The sequence below is a fragment of the Erythranthe guttata genome, chromosome 1 (assembly GCF_056151865.1).
Source record: "Erythranthe guttata isolate IM_541 chromosome 1, IM_541, whole genome shotgun sequence".
NCBI classification, from domain to species: Eukaryota; Viridiplantae; Streptophyta; class Magnoliopsida; order Lamiales; family Phrymaceae; genus Erythranthe; species Erythranthe guttata.
In genome coordinates this window covers 9,497,829-9,514,442 of record NC_142533.1, presented here as the reverse complement: position 1 = coordinate 9,514,442, position 16,614 = coordinate 9,497,829, and the positions used below count along the sequence as shown (strand labels likewise).

Sequence of the window (16,614 nt, the reverse complement as noted above, 5' to 3'; positions counted from 1 at the left end):
TGATGCATGAAGATGCGAAGAAATTAGTTCGGAAGTGTAAGCCCTGCCAAGAGCATGCCAATATCACTCACCTACCAGCGGCATTAATGCAACCGATTGATAGCCCCATCCCTTTCGCCCAATGGGGGATGGATTTAGTTGGACCATTCCCGCCCGCCACAGGAGGACGCAAATACCTAATCGTAGCAGTAGACTACTTCACCAAATGGGTGGAAGCTGAACCCTTAGCACGCATCCGAGAAGAAGAAGTCATCCAATTCCTATGGAAGAACATCGTGTGTCGCTTTGGAATCCCACGTTCCATCATCTCAGATAATGGAACCCAAATTTGTGGTGACAAAGTGAAGAATTGGTGCCTCGGTTTGGACATCAAACAATTCTTCACATCTGTAGCAAATCCGCAAGCTAACGGCCAGACAGAGGTTACAAATCGCACCATACTCCAACACCTTAAAACAAGGCTTGGAGGTGCCAAAGGGAAGTGGGTGGAAGAATTGCCTAACGCCCTATGGGCTTATCGCACAACCCCCCGTGCAGCGACCGGAGAGTCGCCCTTCAATCTAGCTTTCGGCACAGAGGCTATCGCACCAGTGGAAATAGGTGAACCATCTTGGAGAATCACCAATTATGATCCAGCAGCTAATGAAGAAGCTATGCGAGGAAGCCTAGACCTTATAGATGAGCTACGAGAGATCGCATGCATCCGGCAACAAATGTACAAATCACGCATGGCCAAGGCATATAACTCAAAGGTCCGTCCTCGATCCTTTCAAGTGGGGGATTTGGTCCTCCAGAAAGCTGAAGCCTCTCACCCCATTGGCAAGCTCGACCCAAAGTGGGAAGGACCATATAAAATCACAAAAGTGGTCAACACTGGAGCATATCGCCTCGAGAACATTGATGGACACCCTATACCCAGAACGTGGAATATAGGGAACCTCAAAAGGTTCTACGCTTAAGGTATATATCCACCTAAATTAAGATCTGGTGAAGTCACCACTTATACCCCCTTATATGAAAATTACTTACAAAACATTACCCGTGCAGGCTCCGCGGTCTTCCACGTCACTCGTCTCGCGAAACCGTCTCTACATGCTTTGGAAACTTTCTACTACATAACGAGGTGCGTGAACGTCCCACCTAAACAAGGGGGCTAATAATTTTTACTTACATCAGAAATTTATAATCACATCCTATCGTCTCCTTACAGGTTGCGAACCTACTACGAGAGGATGCATATTGTGCAATCAATGGCCCAAAGAGCGAAACCACCTCATACCACATCGCCAAGGGTAACGATACTTCCATTATAATACGCCATATGCATGCTCTTGGATATTCATACTAACGAGAAAAAATAATTTCACTAGCAGGCAGGATCACATAGCAACTCACAACAACCCACAAGTTGATTTCATATCTCGTACTGCGAGAAAGAACGAACAACCCCCGTAGTAGGGTACGTGAAAATGCCACACACACCACCACAGCCTCAATTACTAAACCCTCAATACAAGTGTTTAAGCAAATCCTCTTTTTATCAATTATACTTGACAGGCATAGAGACGCCAAAAGAAGCCAATCTACCATCAGCACAGTAAAACAAACGAGTACAAGGAAGACGTGGAAGAAAAACAAGCGTTGTACAATCACTTAGAATTTTTTTTTATCAAGTCAATTTTTTTGTTTGGCGGTATTTATTTACATTCGCCTCACATAGGCTTGTAATAATGCAACTTTGCTATCCTTGAATTAATCAAATCTATTTTGCCTTACTCTTTGTGCTATCACATCTGCACAAGTTACCTCTTACCAAGAGTCCAATTCAAAACAACCATACAAACACTTAGAGAGACTTCGAAAATCCATATAGCCTGGCCAGCTGGATTGTCTAAGTCCCTTTATTTGTTTCACGAGGTCTTAATTTTAAAACGTGGCCACGGACAAATATATCTAAGACCCAAGCGGTCCGAACAAAGGGCACGACCCTTAACAAAAACCTTGGGAGACTGATCCCCTCCTCAAGTACATCGCGTATATGCTAATGTAAACACATATAAGCATCGCATTAATTCTTGACAATGCCAAAATAAACAAATCGAAATATTAAACTTCAAAGTCAAACAAGGAAGAAACTCAAACGAAATAGTAGTGGACATACCCATCTACATCAGCGACAAAAATAAACTACGAAATCCATAAACAAAAAAAAATATAATAGCAATAAACATAAAAGGGAAAAGTTAACTATCCTAGCAACTAAATCTAAACTCCCCTACCGCGGGCGGAAGACGTACCCACAGTGGAGTCATCCGCAACCAGGTCATTCACGAGCTCTGTGCCCGTCCCATTGACATCTACCTCATCCTCATCTTCATTGGATATGCCAGCTTCCATCCCACGAATCACTTCCTCGCTGATCCCACCAGCATCGCGCAAATACTTGCGACAAGCACGCACTAATGGCTTATAAACCACAGCCAATGCATGCTCCTCAATCATAGCAGCACACTCATCACTACCTCGGAAACTAGCCTTGGTCTCCTCCACAATGGACTCCTTATAAACAGCACCACCTGATGTCGTGAGAAACCTCTTCCCTGTCGCCTTCTCAACTTCATATTTCTCTTTCAGCTGGTCGTAGCATTCGTTCAACTTATGAACATCATCCTTATATGCCTTCGCATCACCTCAGATAACCTCGAACTCCTCTGTCCTCTCAGCAAGCTCCTCTGTCCTCCGAGCAAGCTCTTCCGAGCGTTGAGCAAGATCGGACCGCACTACCTCCAACTGGCTTAGAAGTTCATCCTCACGCGCTTGACTTCGAGCCCGCTCCTCTTCTTTCCTACCTTCCACGTTCCTACCATGCTCCATGAGGTATCTCCAAGTCGCTACCAACTATATAAAAAAAAAACAAAACAAAACAAAAGAAATAAATAACAACAATATTTTTCGCAAGTCAAGAGGGAATAAAAAAAAAAAAAAAAAAAAAAAAAAAAAAAAATCTTGTTTTAAGTAGACAAGTACTCACCCGGCATATATCCCCACCAGCTAACTCTAGCATGTGAGAAGGACCCTTACCAGATATCCGAGCACGGTCATACTCCCGAACGAATCCCTCGGTACTCAACATCGGCAAATCATAGTCCGACACATCCCAAAACGACTCCTTACCATCGCGGTTCACGCCATAAGTAAACAGTTGTTTCCCTCCCCCACCATGGAAAGCATAAGTCTCCTCTGGATCTACACGTGGACGCTTAGGCACAGCCACATACTCGGTATCCACCCTCTTTCCCTTGCCACGATCCCTCTTCGGTGGACGTCCCTCCACTTCGCCAGCACTGCTACGATCATCTGCGACTACTCGAGGAGTTTCTACATGGACCTCTTCACGAAGCAAACCACTTGACGCACCTCCCAACTTAAAGGGCACCTTCTTCGATGCCTTCTTCGACGTCCCATTCGCCTTAGCTCGAAGTGCCGCGAATGTGATACCCCCATCTACAAAAAATGACAAACACATAAGAAACATGGAGTATACACTACCAAAGAATAACAAAAAAAAAAAAAAAAAAAAAAACCACAAGTCAAGGCAATAAAAGGATATACGATGCTGACCCTTCGCCGCCGGTATCAAACCCCTCGGATCAAATTCCACATCACACAACCCAAATTCCTCAATCCTCTTCGCCATATTCTCAGTTATCGTGAAACTCTCGCAGGTAGGACTCCAAACTACGGGAACGTCAAAAGTGGGAGCCCTCACATAAAAAAAATAGGTCTTCCATTTCCCCAAAGATAGCTTCACACTCTTCACGAATTGGTAAGGAACGCGAGGGTGAAAACAAAAGAAAGGCCCCTTGTTGGGCCGATGTAGCGTAAATAACGCCTTGAACAAATTCACAGTCACAGGCAAACCCACTAGAGACACTCTATGATGAAACGCCTCGAACATAAGAAGTGCAGTCGGAGTTAACTGACTGTACCCTATCTTGAATTCCTCGCAAACCTTCAACAAGGTCGGATGCGGGGTAATCTGAGAAGTACATGTCAAGTATCCCAAAAATACCGTATGAAACCCATCGGGTGGCGAATACAAGCGATCGCCCTTCCGAGGCAACAACAACTCCACATTACTCGGCGCTCCGGATAAACGACGAATAGAATGCAAATGCTCTTCCGTCAATGCACTATCAAAATTAACTAAGTCCAAATTAATTGGCTTATTTTTCTTTTGCCTTCTTTTATCAACCTCAACATCACCCGGCGGAATATCATCTTCCTCCCCCTCTTCATCCGTCGGCTCAACTTCACTACTTGACACAACATGATCACTCGCCAAAGGAGCTTGATTCGAATCATCACTATCGCTCCCAAAATCCACGACTCGACGCCCATAACGACCTCTACTGGAATCTGTTTCATCAACGGTAGGGCGAATAGTAATATTGTTATGCACTTCTACATCATCACTCCACGATTCAATGATTTCTCGCCGACCAAAACTTCCCCCGTTTAAAACACCACGCGCATCAACACCCTCGGAAATTTACCCGTCAATTTCGCCCGAACCGGCCTCAAAACAGGGCTGTAACGCGCTCTCACGCGCGCGCGTGGCCCCAAAAGGGGCTGATTCACGCGCGCGCGCGCGTCATCAACCGGTTCCCGCCCATGTGGCGCTTCCCCACTCGCCAATCTCCGCGCGTCAGCATCAACTAGCCCATCCGACGCGCGCGCGCGTCGCTTGGGAAGCGCGCCCACCTGCTGCGTATTGATTGCCACGCGCGCGCGTCTCTCAATTCCAGCGCCCGACGCGCGCGCGCGTGGCTCTGCTTCGGTACCAGACGTGCGCACGTGGCTTCCCCCCATTGGACCACGTGCGCTGGTCCCCCCCTCCTTAGCCGCCAATCCAATTCCCAGCTCTCCGGCTCGGCTCGGCTCGTCTCTACCCTTGAAGCGCGCGCCCTCACACAATTTTGAGCGGCTAGAAGCGCGGCTCGAGCTGCCCTCCACCTCCAAGCCATCTACCTCCCCCATCTGCACGAAATTTCGCGCACCTCCGGATGTAGATCCGTTTTTTGCACTCGATACCACAAGATTCCCGCGTTCCAAGCCCACTGTACCAAAAGTCTTCTTGCTCCATTCAACCGGATCTCGAAGTTTAATTCGCAAAGATTTCGAATTACCCGGGTTCGACATGAGAAAAAAATTTCTCCAGAGAAGCAATCAAGATAACAAAAAAATTGCTACTCTACCGCAAAAAAAAAAAAAATTCAAGAGAAAAATAGCACAGAAGAAGACTTAGAATTAAAAGTACATACCCATATTTATTACGCAGGAGAGAAAGTTTATCTCTTTCTACCGCACAAGGAGTCTATTTATTTAGCCCTGGTATATTATTTAAAACCCTTAAATATATACCACGCTGCCAAATAAATACAATTATCCCTTGTTCAAATTAAGGAATTAATTCACCGCCAATGGAAACAATTCAATCCCCGACGCAATTAACTCTCGACACGACCCGGATCCCTCTACACAAGTCCCCATCTCGAATCGAGAGTTGGGGGGCTTAATGATATACCTAAATGGGCCTGCCCAATGGGCCCACAAATTTACATACTAATTAGGCCCAATACACGAAAGCCCAATTGCCTTTGAAATAAGGCTTGGGCCCAATAAAGCAAGCCCAACCCGATTACCGATATATAAATAGGTGTTTTACTCATTTATTGAGGTACGTTCTCATTTTTGACAATCAACCTCGAGTTTTACACTCTCTATTCTCTCTACGATCCGTACATCTGACTTGAGCGTCGGAGGGGTTTCCGCCGGATCAACCCCCGGCGTAGTTTACGTGTGCTCATTTTGCAGGGACCTCTGGATCATCGAGTTGACTAGCTAGTGATCAGCTTTGCTCTCCCTGCTCGTTTTCTATACTACTCCGGTGAGCTATATTGTAGCATCATATATATATATATATATATATATATATATATATATATATATATATATAGATTATTTCATTAAGATAATGGTAAACTATTTTAAAAGTTATAACAAGACAAAAACTCACATAAATATTATAAATAATTAACGGAATTTAATTCGTAAATTTTATTATTAATATGTCGTGCATAAACTATGATTTCTTAATAAGTTAAACATATTATGAATTACATTTTGATAATTAACAACTTCCCTATTGTAAAATGTCTCTCATTTCGCAAGCATGTCGTAAATTACAAGTAAACGTAATTCACTAATGGACTAGGAGTTAAACACATTAATAAGAAATATAAGAACTTGGAAATCATCAATACATTGCTCCAAAAGCGAGCTCCGAGTTCATACAATATCTCAATGGAAAACATATAGCTATATTGCCTTACAGAGTGATGAAAACAGCTAGATGGAAGCTACGGATTACCGCTACGGCCTACTCTACTCTAGCTACATCTAACTGGTCCATACTTATTAAGATAACCTAGCTATTTCAACATTTCTATCCATATTTAAAGCAAATCCTTCTAATTCCAACATTGGATCCACAGTTCTGAAGTGGAGATATTTTGCATTTACGAAATTGGTTTTATTATTTTAAAGATAGCAGAACTGTTAAACTGATACCAAACTAAGATGAAAAAAATGCTAAAATGAAATGGTAAAAAAAAACAGAAACACCAATAATTTATGTGTTTGATGATGCTCGAGTGTCGATTGCGCAGTCGAAAAGTTTTCTTTAGCCCAAGAGACTAGATGATGTTGACAATCAATGCCACGTACTCGAGGTAGTCGCAACGAAAAACACCACTTGTTAACCATCAAATAAATCATGAAAATCTCTAGGTGATATGCAATGCTGGCTCGACAATTGTCCTCCGACACTCAGTCAGAAATCGGTTGGAGAGTATAGGCAATACGACCTTTAGCTTACAGAGTGATGAAAACATCTAAATGGAAGCTAGGGATTACCGTTACGGCCTACTCTACTGCAGTTACAGGTAATTAGTCAAAACTTATTAAGATAACCTAGTTACTTTAACATTTCTTTCTATATTTAAAACAAATCCTTCTAATTCCAACATCAATTCTGCAGTGGTGATACTCTACATGTGCTTTTCAAGCAAGGTCTTAAAAAGGGAATTGCGTTTGACATATTGCGTTTTTCTTAAATGAAAGTTGGTTCCCTTTTCTTCCTAACGCAACCGCTTCAACTCTTTTACTAACCCTAATTTTAACATGTAAAATCTAATCACGATATTTGTCCCACCTTAAATCATCCATGTCTCATGGAGTCCACAATATATAATAAAGTCAACATAATAAATTGAGATAGTTTTATCATAACTCTTTTTTCTGAAGCAAGAACGTATCAATTTAAATTGCACTAGACAAGCCAAAGAATGGAGTTACGAATTAATGTTATGCATTTACCAAATTGGTTTTATCATTTTAAAGATAGCAGAACAATTAAAATGATACAAAACTAAGATGAGAACAAAATGCTAAAATAAAATGGAAAACCCATAAACATATAAAATGATCGCGAAATGCATTGAAATATTTTAGAATGAGTTTACTCTGACAGTAAAATAAGTTATAATGAAAGTATAGTACGTTGTAATGGTTATAAACATACAATTGTTGTAGTATCTGTAGTATTCATCACAACTCACCCAAATGAACTCTGATTTTACAAGTTTAGTAAAATTGAAAAGCCAACATGTAGATCAATAACTTTATTTCTTGTATTTTTTAAGATTTTGTTATAATATTCAAAGAGATAATGAACTAAAATAAATTAATACAATTTTAATTGTTACAATATTCAAAGAGATATCTATTTGAACTCCAATTTACTGATTTAAGTTTTGTTCAATGCGGAAAACATAGACCAACAGTTGATGTGTTTGATGATGCTAAAGTGTCGATTGCGCAGCCGATTTTTTATTTTTTTTTACCCCCAAGAGATTAGATAATGTTGATAATCATTGCCACGTACACAAGGTAGTCGAAGAGGAGAACACCGCTCGTTAACCTTCAAAACAAATTATGAAAAGTTCTAGGTGACACGCAACGGCTGGCTCGACAATTGTCTTCCGACACTCAGTCCGAAATCGGTTGGAGAGTATAAGCAATAAAACTTTAACTTGCGAGATAGAATGTTGAGTCATATGTGAATGAACTCATATATTTATAGGTAATAAAGTGTAATATTGCACTTGTGAAACCGACGTGGGACAAGAAACATATGGCGTTTTCCCATAAGCTTTTAAGACGACTTTACATAAGGGATTTTCGCTAGGCTTTTCACTTCAATGAGCTAATGGGCCACCGAAAATATTTTTCGAAATACTACTATCTTATCCGAAAAAAATAGAGTGGAGTATCTATTAGTTACTAGTACTTTATTTTAGATCTATTCATTAGTACATTATATCGTGTACATGAAAATTTTTATTATCTTTTTATTATGTTTCAATAAAGATTGTATAAGGTTGATATTGGAAAACAAATTAAATAACTAAAAGATTTTAGTAATGGCCAAATTAGGACTAAAATTTAAAATAGTAAACATATTAAAAAAAATATATTTTTAATAGAGATGGCCCAAAATTAGGGCTAAAATTTAAAATAGTAAACATATTAAAAAAAAATATATTATTAATAGAGATGGCCCATGCAGGTCTCGAACCTGCGACCTTCGCGTTATTAGCACGACGCTCTAACCAACTGAGCTAATGGGCCGTTGGAAAAATTTTCAAAGACTAAACTATTATTTCTTAAAATCATAGTTCGGATTGTCTATTAAGTTGCTAATAATTTATATTTTATATATTTTTCAATACATTATGTGTATGTTAATTATATCATTAAGATAATGGTAAACGTTTTTGAAAGTTATAACAACACTTAAACTCATATAAATACTATAAATAATTAATTGATATTAAGTAGAGTTTTATTATAAATATGTCGTGCACAAACTATGATTTCGTAAATATTTAAACATATTATAAATTATATTTTGATAACTAACACCTTCACTATTGTATACGTCTCTCATTTCGCATGCATGTCGTAAATTACTGGGAAACGTATATAACGCATGGACTAGGACTTAAACACATTAATAAGAAATATAAAAAATTTGGAAATCATCCATACATTGGTCGAAAAGTGAACTCCGAGTCCATACAATTTCTCAATGGAAAATATATAGCTATATTGCCTTATTAAGTGAAGAAAAAAGCTAGATGGAAGCTAGGGATTACCGTTACGGCCTACTCTACTCTAGCTACAACTAACTAGTCCAAAGTTTTCTTATATATAAAACGAAAAATATTTTGGACTAAAAGCTAGGGTTAGTTATGTAAATTAATAAATGTCTAATTTAAACAGTAATTAATAAATTTATAATTTAAACACTAACTCCTATATTTGCAAATACAGTAGGTATGTTTCTAATTATTTATATATATATTTTTTATTTTTCTTCTCCACTCTAACCACCCACTAATTCATCGTTGTAGAAGTTATCACATCATGATCTCAACCCCTACCAATTTCATTATTCTATTTAAACTCGTGAAAACTCCACCAAAAATCACATTTTTATTGCCAAGCTTCCTCTTCTTGCTCATTTAAAATTTGGTCCGTCTTCTTCGTTTTAAAATATTTTTCAACGCAAGCAATTGCTTTCTCCTGGTAAATAATACAACTGTTTATTTAGATTTATTTTTTTATCATATGTTTAAATTTCACATTGCACCATTTTTTTTGGCAGAAAAAAAAAAGACTTTATTATTCCACTATGGAGAAGAAAAATGGGGCCTCATTAAAACCTTGCGGGCCTACACAAGGAAAGAGTACCCCTACAATGGCAATAAATAAGTTAGAAAAGCTCCTAACTAATCTATTACAGAAAGGTCCCAAATAGGGTAGAAAGAAAAATAACCTAAGACTAATATGCTTAAGAAAACTATATTTCCTGAAATTGCAAAAAACAAATTTCATTCACATCATATCATAGTTGCTAACGATTTTGATTTTTTTGTACAACTCAGGCATAATTTTTGTTCACAATGACTCCCGATATGACAGCCATATGCCTTCACACAATGTTCATCTCTTTTATTATTTGGTTGACCATGGTATTTTTAATTTTCATAAACCTATTATGCTGTTTATTTATTTATTTTCTAAATTCATTATGTTTTATCACTTCAGGGGTCACCGTCTGTTAATAATTGTCTATTTTCCTTATTATCACAAGAATTTTCTTTTCGAATTGGGGGATCATGTCGAGATTCATTGGCTTACAATATCACTCTATAATTCATAAGTCCAGGATCAACATATTCTGTTGGAGTGAACTATTTGGTTGAAGATAGAATTTCTCAAAGTTTTCAGCTTAGCAGATATTCTTTCAATAATCAAACAATATTTTTTCACAGATTGACATCCATCTTTGAAAACAAAAAGTTGAAAGCAAAAATATTTTGTACAAAATCTCTAAAATTATGTTGTTGTTGGGGCTAAATACCTAACACGCAAGTGCACGTATCGCAAACAAGTAGTCAAAGTGGACTCGTGAGAGTCGGATGTCGATCCCACAGGTAATACTCAAATTATCTAATCCTAAGTACCAAATTCTAACAATTATGATTTTTATCCAGCCTACGAAAATTTGACAAATTTAATCAACTAAATAAATTAAACTAATTAAGAAATCAAATAAATACGAGAAAATATCAATAAAAACGAACCTAGGATTTTATCTCCCCCCTATGCAAGAATTGCTCACCCAAAACCCCTCAATTATGAAATATATGATTCATGATTATTAACCTGAGACACTATATTAATTATAACCCGTTGTCGTGTGTATTATAATTCTATTATCCAAAACCAAATTACTATATGTCTATGCAATCCGATCATGAATAAAGCATTAAAGAATAAGTCCCAACAATGATTACCTAAGGTGAATATCTGTATGTCTACGATACCACATGCAATTAACACACTCATCCGGTGAAAACTACTCGAAAGTTCTTTTACTTACCGTCTAATTATCAAAATAGCTCTGTCGAGTCAATCCCAATAATCACAGATAAAGCACATAAATTGATCAAGTTCATGTACTAACAATCATAACAAGTAAAAGAAATAATCATAAAATCATAATTGCATAATCTCAAGAAAACGGGTTCACCATCCCCACATAGGGTTCCAACAAAATCCTAGATTAAAAACATAGCTACTCGTAATTCTTATGATAAGCAAAATAGAATAAATAAAATAAATAAGAAAAACTATGCTTGAGTCTTCGTTGATCTTCGTTCTTCGTGTTTTGTGGTGTAAAATTTCGTGTTTATGGTGTAGAGACTTGTTGCTTTTATAGGCTTTTCTTGATAAGGAAGTAGTGGAAACCTAATAGGAATTAATTTCCGCCACTTTCCCCCATCAGGATTTGTTCATCGATTTGTGCCATGTTGGAGTCCGAATTTCGGAATGTCGTGTAAATAAGAATTGTAGCGCTTGAAATTAGCTTTCCAATGCCGTCAAAATCACCTAAATCGGAGTTTGTATGAGAGAGATATCCTCGAAATGGTGGACACTGTCAAAGCTGTGGTGAGATTCCTTCTTCCAATTTGATTTGTTTCCTTATTTGCAACTTTTTCCTTTCTTTTTGATCTTTTTTCCTTCATGGACACACAATTCTCGTTTATCACCTATAAAACACAAAATCAATCAATTAAAGCACAAATACAATTAAATCTAACCAAAAGATCCACGTAAAGTAAACGTATTGAGTGTAATATCTACACTCAACAGTTGTTTTTCCATTCTTATGTGATGTGTTAATTTGATATGGTTTGAACAAACTTTATTGCTTGAGGGATATGCATCTATAAAGATCCGAAATGTATGAAGTCATTTACAAGTGAATCAAGAATACGAGGCCGATGGCTAGACATTCACTCCTAATCAGATAAGAACCATTTTGGAATGTAAGATTACTTTTAAAAAAATTCCAATCTTCTATTTTTACATAATTATAAATTTATAATTACTTCTATTTTTATAATTACTTCCCGTAATCTTATATTTTTACATTTCTATTGTCTACCAAATGACTTTTATTTAGTTATTTAAAAAAAATTGAATGGAGTTTTATTTGTTATTAGATAAGATATTCTTTAACAGTTTGAAATCCATACATTTAGATTATGGTTGTTTTTGAATTATCCATCTATTGAGTATGTAAGAGAATGTCTACTCTAGACAAATGATATTGGATACTAAGTAATATTGCCCCATATTCCCATACGGCGAGAACTAAGTATTCAATTTCAAATTTATTGGCAACTGATATTTGAGAGAACAAAATGCAAGTACATATTTTACCAAATTTCATAAGGCATTTGTCTGTCTTATGATAACAAAAATCTGTAACAGTATTCGAATTTACATTTGTATTTTGATAAAGACAAATTTCATAACGCAGTTTAACAACTCATATGCCTATTCAAATATGATAAAGAAAGTTATTTTGCATGATCAACATCTGCTTTATGCAATAGTCTTCAAATTAACTTTTGGTTTGTCATGCTTCTACAGTCCTACTGTTTAGTTGACGAGTGGAATTTATCTTTATTTTCATTTTTTTGTTTTTGGCGGTTTAGTGATTGAGGGGGAAAAAATATAATACACAACTTCCACATAGCATGTTCTATATTAAAGAAATGCTACTTTCATTATGTATTTTTTACTCAATTTTTTTTCATATTGATGTAAATATAATATACATTTATGTAGTTATATTATAGCATCTTTTGCCCGTATAGAAAAATCACACTAAAATTTCACTAGAATATGGTATATGGTAGTGTGATTTAACGCCCCCGAAAGATTTTTCTTCGAGCATAATTTTTTCATAAGAAACTAAATGTTATAAATGTTGACATTTTTCATTTGTTAACGGTTTGATTTTAGTTATTTTAGTTATTACATGAAAATCAATGTATTTTTTAATTAAATTTTCATTAATTTTATGTAGAATGACAAAACTTATAAATCTCATTACTCGTGGTCGAATAGATTACAAAATAGTAGTTGGAATCATGTATCTTTGATTTGTTCCTCATTATAAATATATAATTCAAGTTAATACCTTGATATGGTGTTAATTAACTAGCAACGAATATTCCATTTATATTGACAGTTGAAAAGATTATATATTTATTATAGGATAATATATATATATATATATATATATATATATATATATATATATATATATATATATATATATATATATATATATATATATATATATATATAATATACACACACACAAATACAAGGCATGAAGTGAGTAAGTTTATGGAACAAGTGAAACAAAGTAACCCGATCAAGTGAAATTAAGAAATAACACTATATTTATTGTATTGCAATCTATATATTCATTTATTAAAACATTATGTTACGTTCTTCCTTTTTAAATGCTACCCCGTGCAACGCACGGGGCACGATTACTAGTTATTTCAACATTTCTTTCCATATTTAAAGCAAATTCTTCTAGTTTCAATATTGGATCCACGGTTCTATAGTGGAGATAGTCTACATGTAGACATGACCACCGGTTCGGTTAGAACCGAAACTGGAACCGAACTGGGGTCAACGGTTTTAGAACCGGACCGGAACCGGAACCTGAACTGAAAAAACCAGTTCGGTTTCGATTCCTCATTTTTGGAACCGAGAACCGCGGCGATTCTAACCGTTCGAGCCAGTTTAAAAAAAATTAATAAGAAAATATTATTAAAACGATCAGATTTAATAAAAAAAAATATTGAAATTCGACCCATTTGGCAGCCTCCAAAGTAATGGTCAGATTATCAAAAAAATACTTAAGTATATAAAAAAGAAAAAATTAAGTATTTTAAAGAAAACATTAATTTTTTTAAGTCTTTGAAGTATTTTTTTTTTAAAATAACTATTTTTTAAGTTTTTCGTAAGTCAATATCATATATATAAAAAATATTAAAGAGCTGTGTAAGTAATTATAAAGAGTTGTGTATAATTCTCAAGTAATTTTAAAGAGCTGTGTATACATTTGTTTTTATATAAATGTATAATTCTTAAGTATTTTAAAATATATTAAAAAAATATATATTATCAGAACCGATCGGTTCTAACGGGAAACCCAACCTGAACCGAACCGGAACCTGTTAGGAACCGAACCGTAAGGAACCGGATATTTTCGGGTCGGTTTCGGTTCCTCCAAAATCGGAACCGAACCAAACCGTGGTCAAGTCTACTCTGCATGTGCTTTTCAACCGCGGTCTTAATAAGGGAATTGCGTTTGACGTATTGCGTTTTTTCTTAAATGAAAGTTGGCACTCATTTCTTCAAAACGCCACCACTTCATATCTTTTACTAACCCTAATTTCAATATGTAAAATCTAATTACCACATTTGTCCCACATTTTATCATCCATGTATCATAGCTGCAGGTTTGGATACTTCATCATCCGCTCTGCGTCTTCCCAGGTGGCCTGCTTTACTGGCAAATTAAGGAGTCCACAATATACAACAAAGTCAACATAATAAAGTGAGATAGTTTTATCATAACTCTTTCATCTGAAGCACAAACGTATCAATTTAAATTGCACCGGACAATCCCAAAAATGGAGTTGCAAATTAAATATTTTGCATTTACGAAATTGGTTTTATCATTTTAAAGATAGCAGAACAATTAAAAAGATACAAAACTAAGATGAAGAAAAATGCTAAAATAAAATGGAGAAAACCATAAACATATGAAATGATCGTGAAATGTATTGAAATATTTTAGAATGAGTTTACTGTGACAATAAAATAAGTTATAATGAAAGTATAGTGCGTTGTAATGGTTATAAACATAGAATTTTTGTAATATATGTAATATTAATCACAACTCACCCAAGTAGCTCTGATTTTACCGGTTCAAGTTAAATTGAACAGCCAACATGTAGATCAATAACTTTATGTCATGTACTTTTTAAGAACTTGTTATAATATTCAAAGAGACAATAAACAAAAATAAATTAATACAATTTTAATTGTTATAATATTCAAAGAGATATCTATTTGAACTTCAATTCACTGATTTATGTTTTGTTCAATGGAGAAAAGATAGACCAACAATTTATGTGTTTGATGATACTCAAGTGTAGATTGCGCACCCAAAGTGTTTTTTTATCCCATGAGAGTAGATAATGTTGACAATCATTGCCCCGTCTGCGAGGTAGAAGATAAGAAGAACATCGCTCGTTAACCTGCAAAATAAATCATGAAAAGTTGTAGGTGACATGCAACGGTTGGCTCGACAATTGTCCTCCGACACTCAATCAGAAATCGGATGGAGAGTATAAGCAATAAAACCTTTAACTTGTGAAATAGAATGTTGAGTCATATGTGAATGAACTCATATATTTATAGGTAATAAAGTGTAATATTTCACTTGTGAAACCGACGAGGGACAAGAAACATATGACGTCTTCCCATAAGCTTTTAAGACGACGTTACACAAGGGATTTCCGCTGGGCTTTTCCTTTCAATGAGCTAATGGGCCGCCGAAGATATTTTTGAATTACTACTATCTTATCCTAGAAAATAGAGTGGAGTATGTATTAGTTACTAGTACTTTATATTAGATCTATTCACTAGTACATTATATCGTGTATATTAGAAATATCATTAATTTTCTAGCATATTTCAATAAAGATTGTATAAGATTGATATTGAAAAAAATGATAATAAAAAGATTTTAGTAATGGCCAAATTAGGGCTATAAATTTAAAATAATAAAAATATTAATATAATATTTTATAAGCTCGAGCCTCGAATTATATGCGGGCTAATGTTTATTTCATTGTTAACATATATGATTTTTAGTAAATAAGTGATTTAGTTTTAAGCAGACATGAAATTAAAGATGGCCCATGCAGGTCTCGAACCTGCGACCTTCGCGTTATTAGCACGACGCTCTAACCAACTGAGCTAATGGGCCGTTGGAAATATTTTCAAAGACTAAACTAATATTCCTGAAAAAATAGTTCGGACTCTCTATTAAATTACTAAAGATTTATATTTTATATATTTTCTACTACATATATGTGTATGGTAATTATATCATTTAGATAATGGTAAACTATTTAGAAAGTTATACGAACACTTTAACTCATATAAATATTATAACTAATTAACTGAATTTAATTCATATTTAAGTAAAATTTATTATTTGTAGGTGGTGCATAAAGTATGATTTTGTAATTAGTTAAACATATTAGAAATTAGATTTTTCTAATTAACACATTCACTACTGTACACGTCTATCATTTTGCACGTTTGACGTAGATTATTGGTAAACATAACTACCTCATGGACTAGGACTTAAACGCATTAATAAGAAATAAAAAAACCTTGGAAATCATCAATATATTGTTCCAAAAGCGAGCTCCGAGTTCATACAATACCTCGATAGAAAAGATATGGCTATATTGCCTTACATAGTGATGAAAACAGCTAGATAGAAGCTAAGGATTACCGCTACGGTCT

At 35.7% G+C, this 16,614-nt stretch overlaps 1 protein-coding gene and 2 non-coding genes across 3 annotated transcripts; all 3 read right to left on the bottom strand.

The window, feature by feature from the left end:
- Positions 1-2,261: 2,261 nt before the first annotated feature.
- On the bottom strand, positions 2,262-5,202 carry LOC148772807 (uncharacterized). The gene is made up of 3 exons (XM_088817838.1): positions 4,845-5,202; positions 3,032-4,419; positions 2,262-2,898 (listed from the first exon to the last, which is right to left on the bottom strand). The coding sequence occupies exons 1-3, from the start codon at positions 5,200-5,202 to the stop codon at positions 2,692-2,694; spliced, it is 1,953 nt and encodes a 650-aa protein (XP_088673964.1). The 3' UTR covers positions 2,262-2,691.
- A 3,478-nt stretch (positions 5,203-8,680) lies between these two features.
- On the bottom strand, positions 8,681-8,754 carry TRNAI-AAU (transfer RNA isoleucine (anticodon AAU)). The gene has a single exon. It is a non-coding gene; the product is annotated as a tRNA-Ile (tRNA).
- Positions 8,755-15,992: 7,238 nt separating this feature from the next.
- On the bottom strand, positions 15,993-16,066 carry TRNAI-AAU (transfer RNA isoleucine (anticodon AAU)). Its single transcript has one exon. It is a non-coding gene; the product is annotated as a tRNA-Ile (tRNA).
- Between the last annotated feature and the right edge of the window lie 548 nt (positions 16,067-16,614).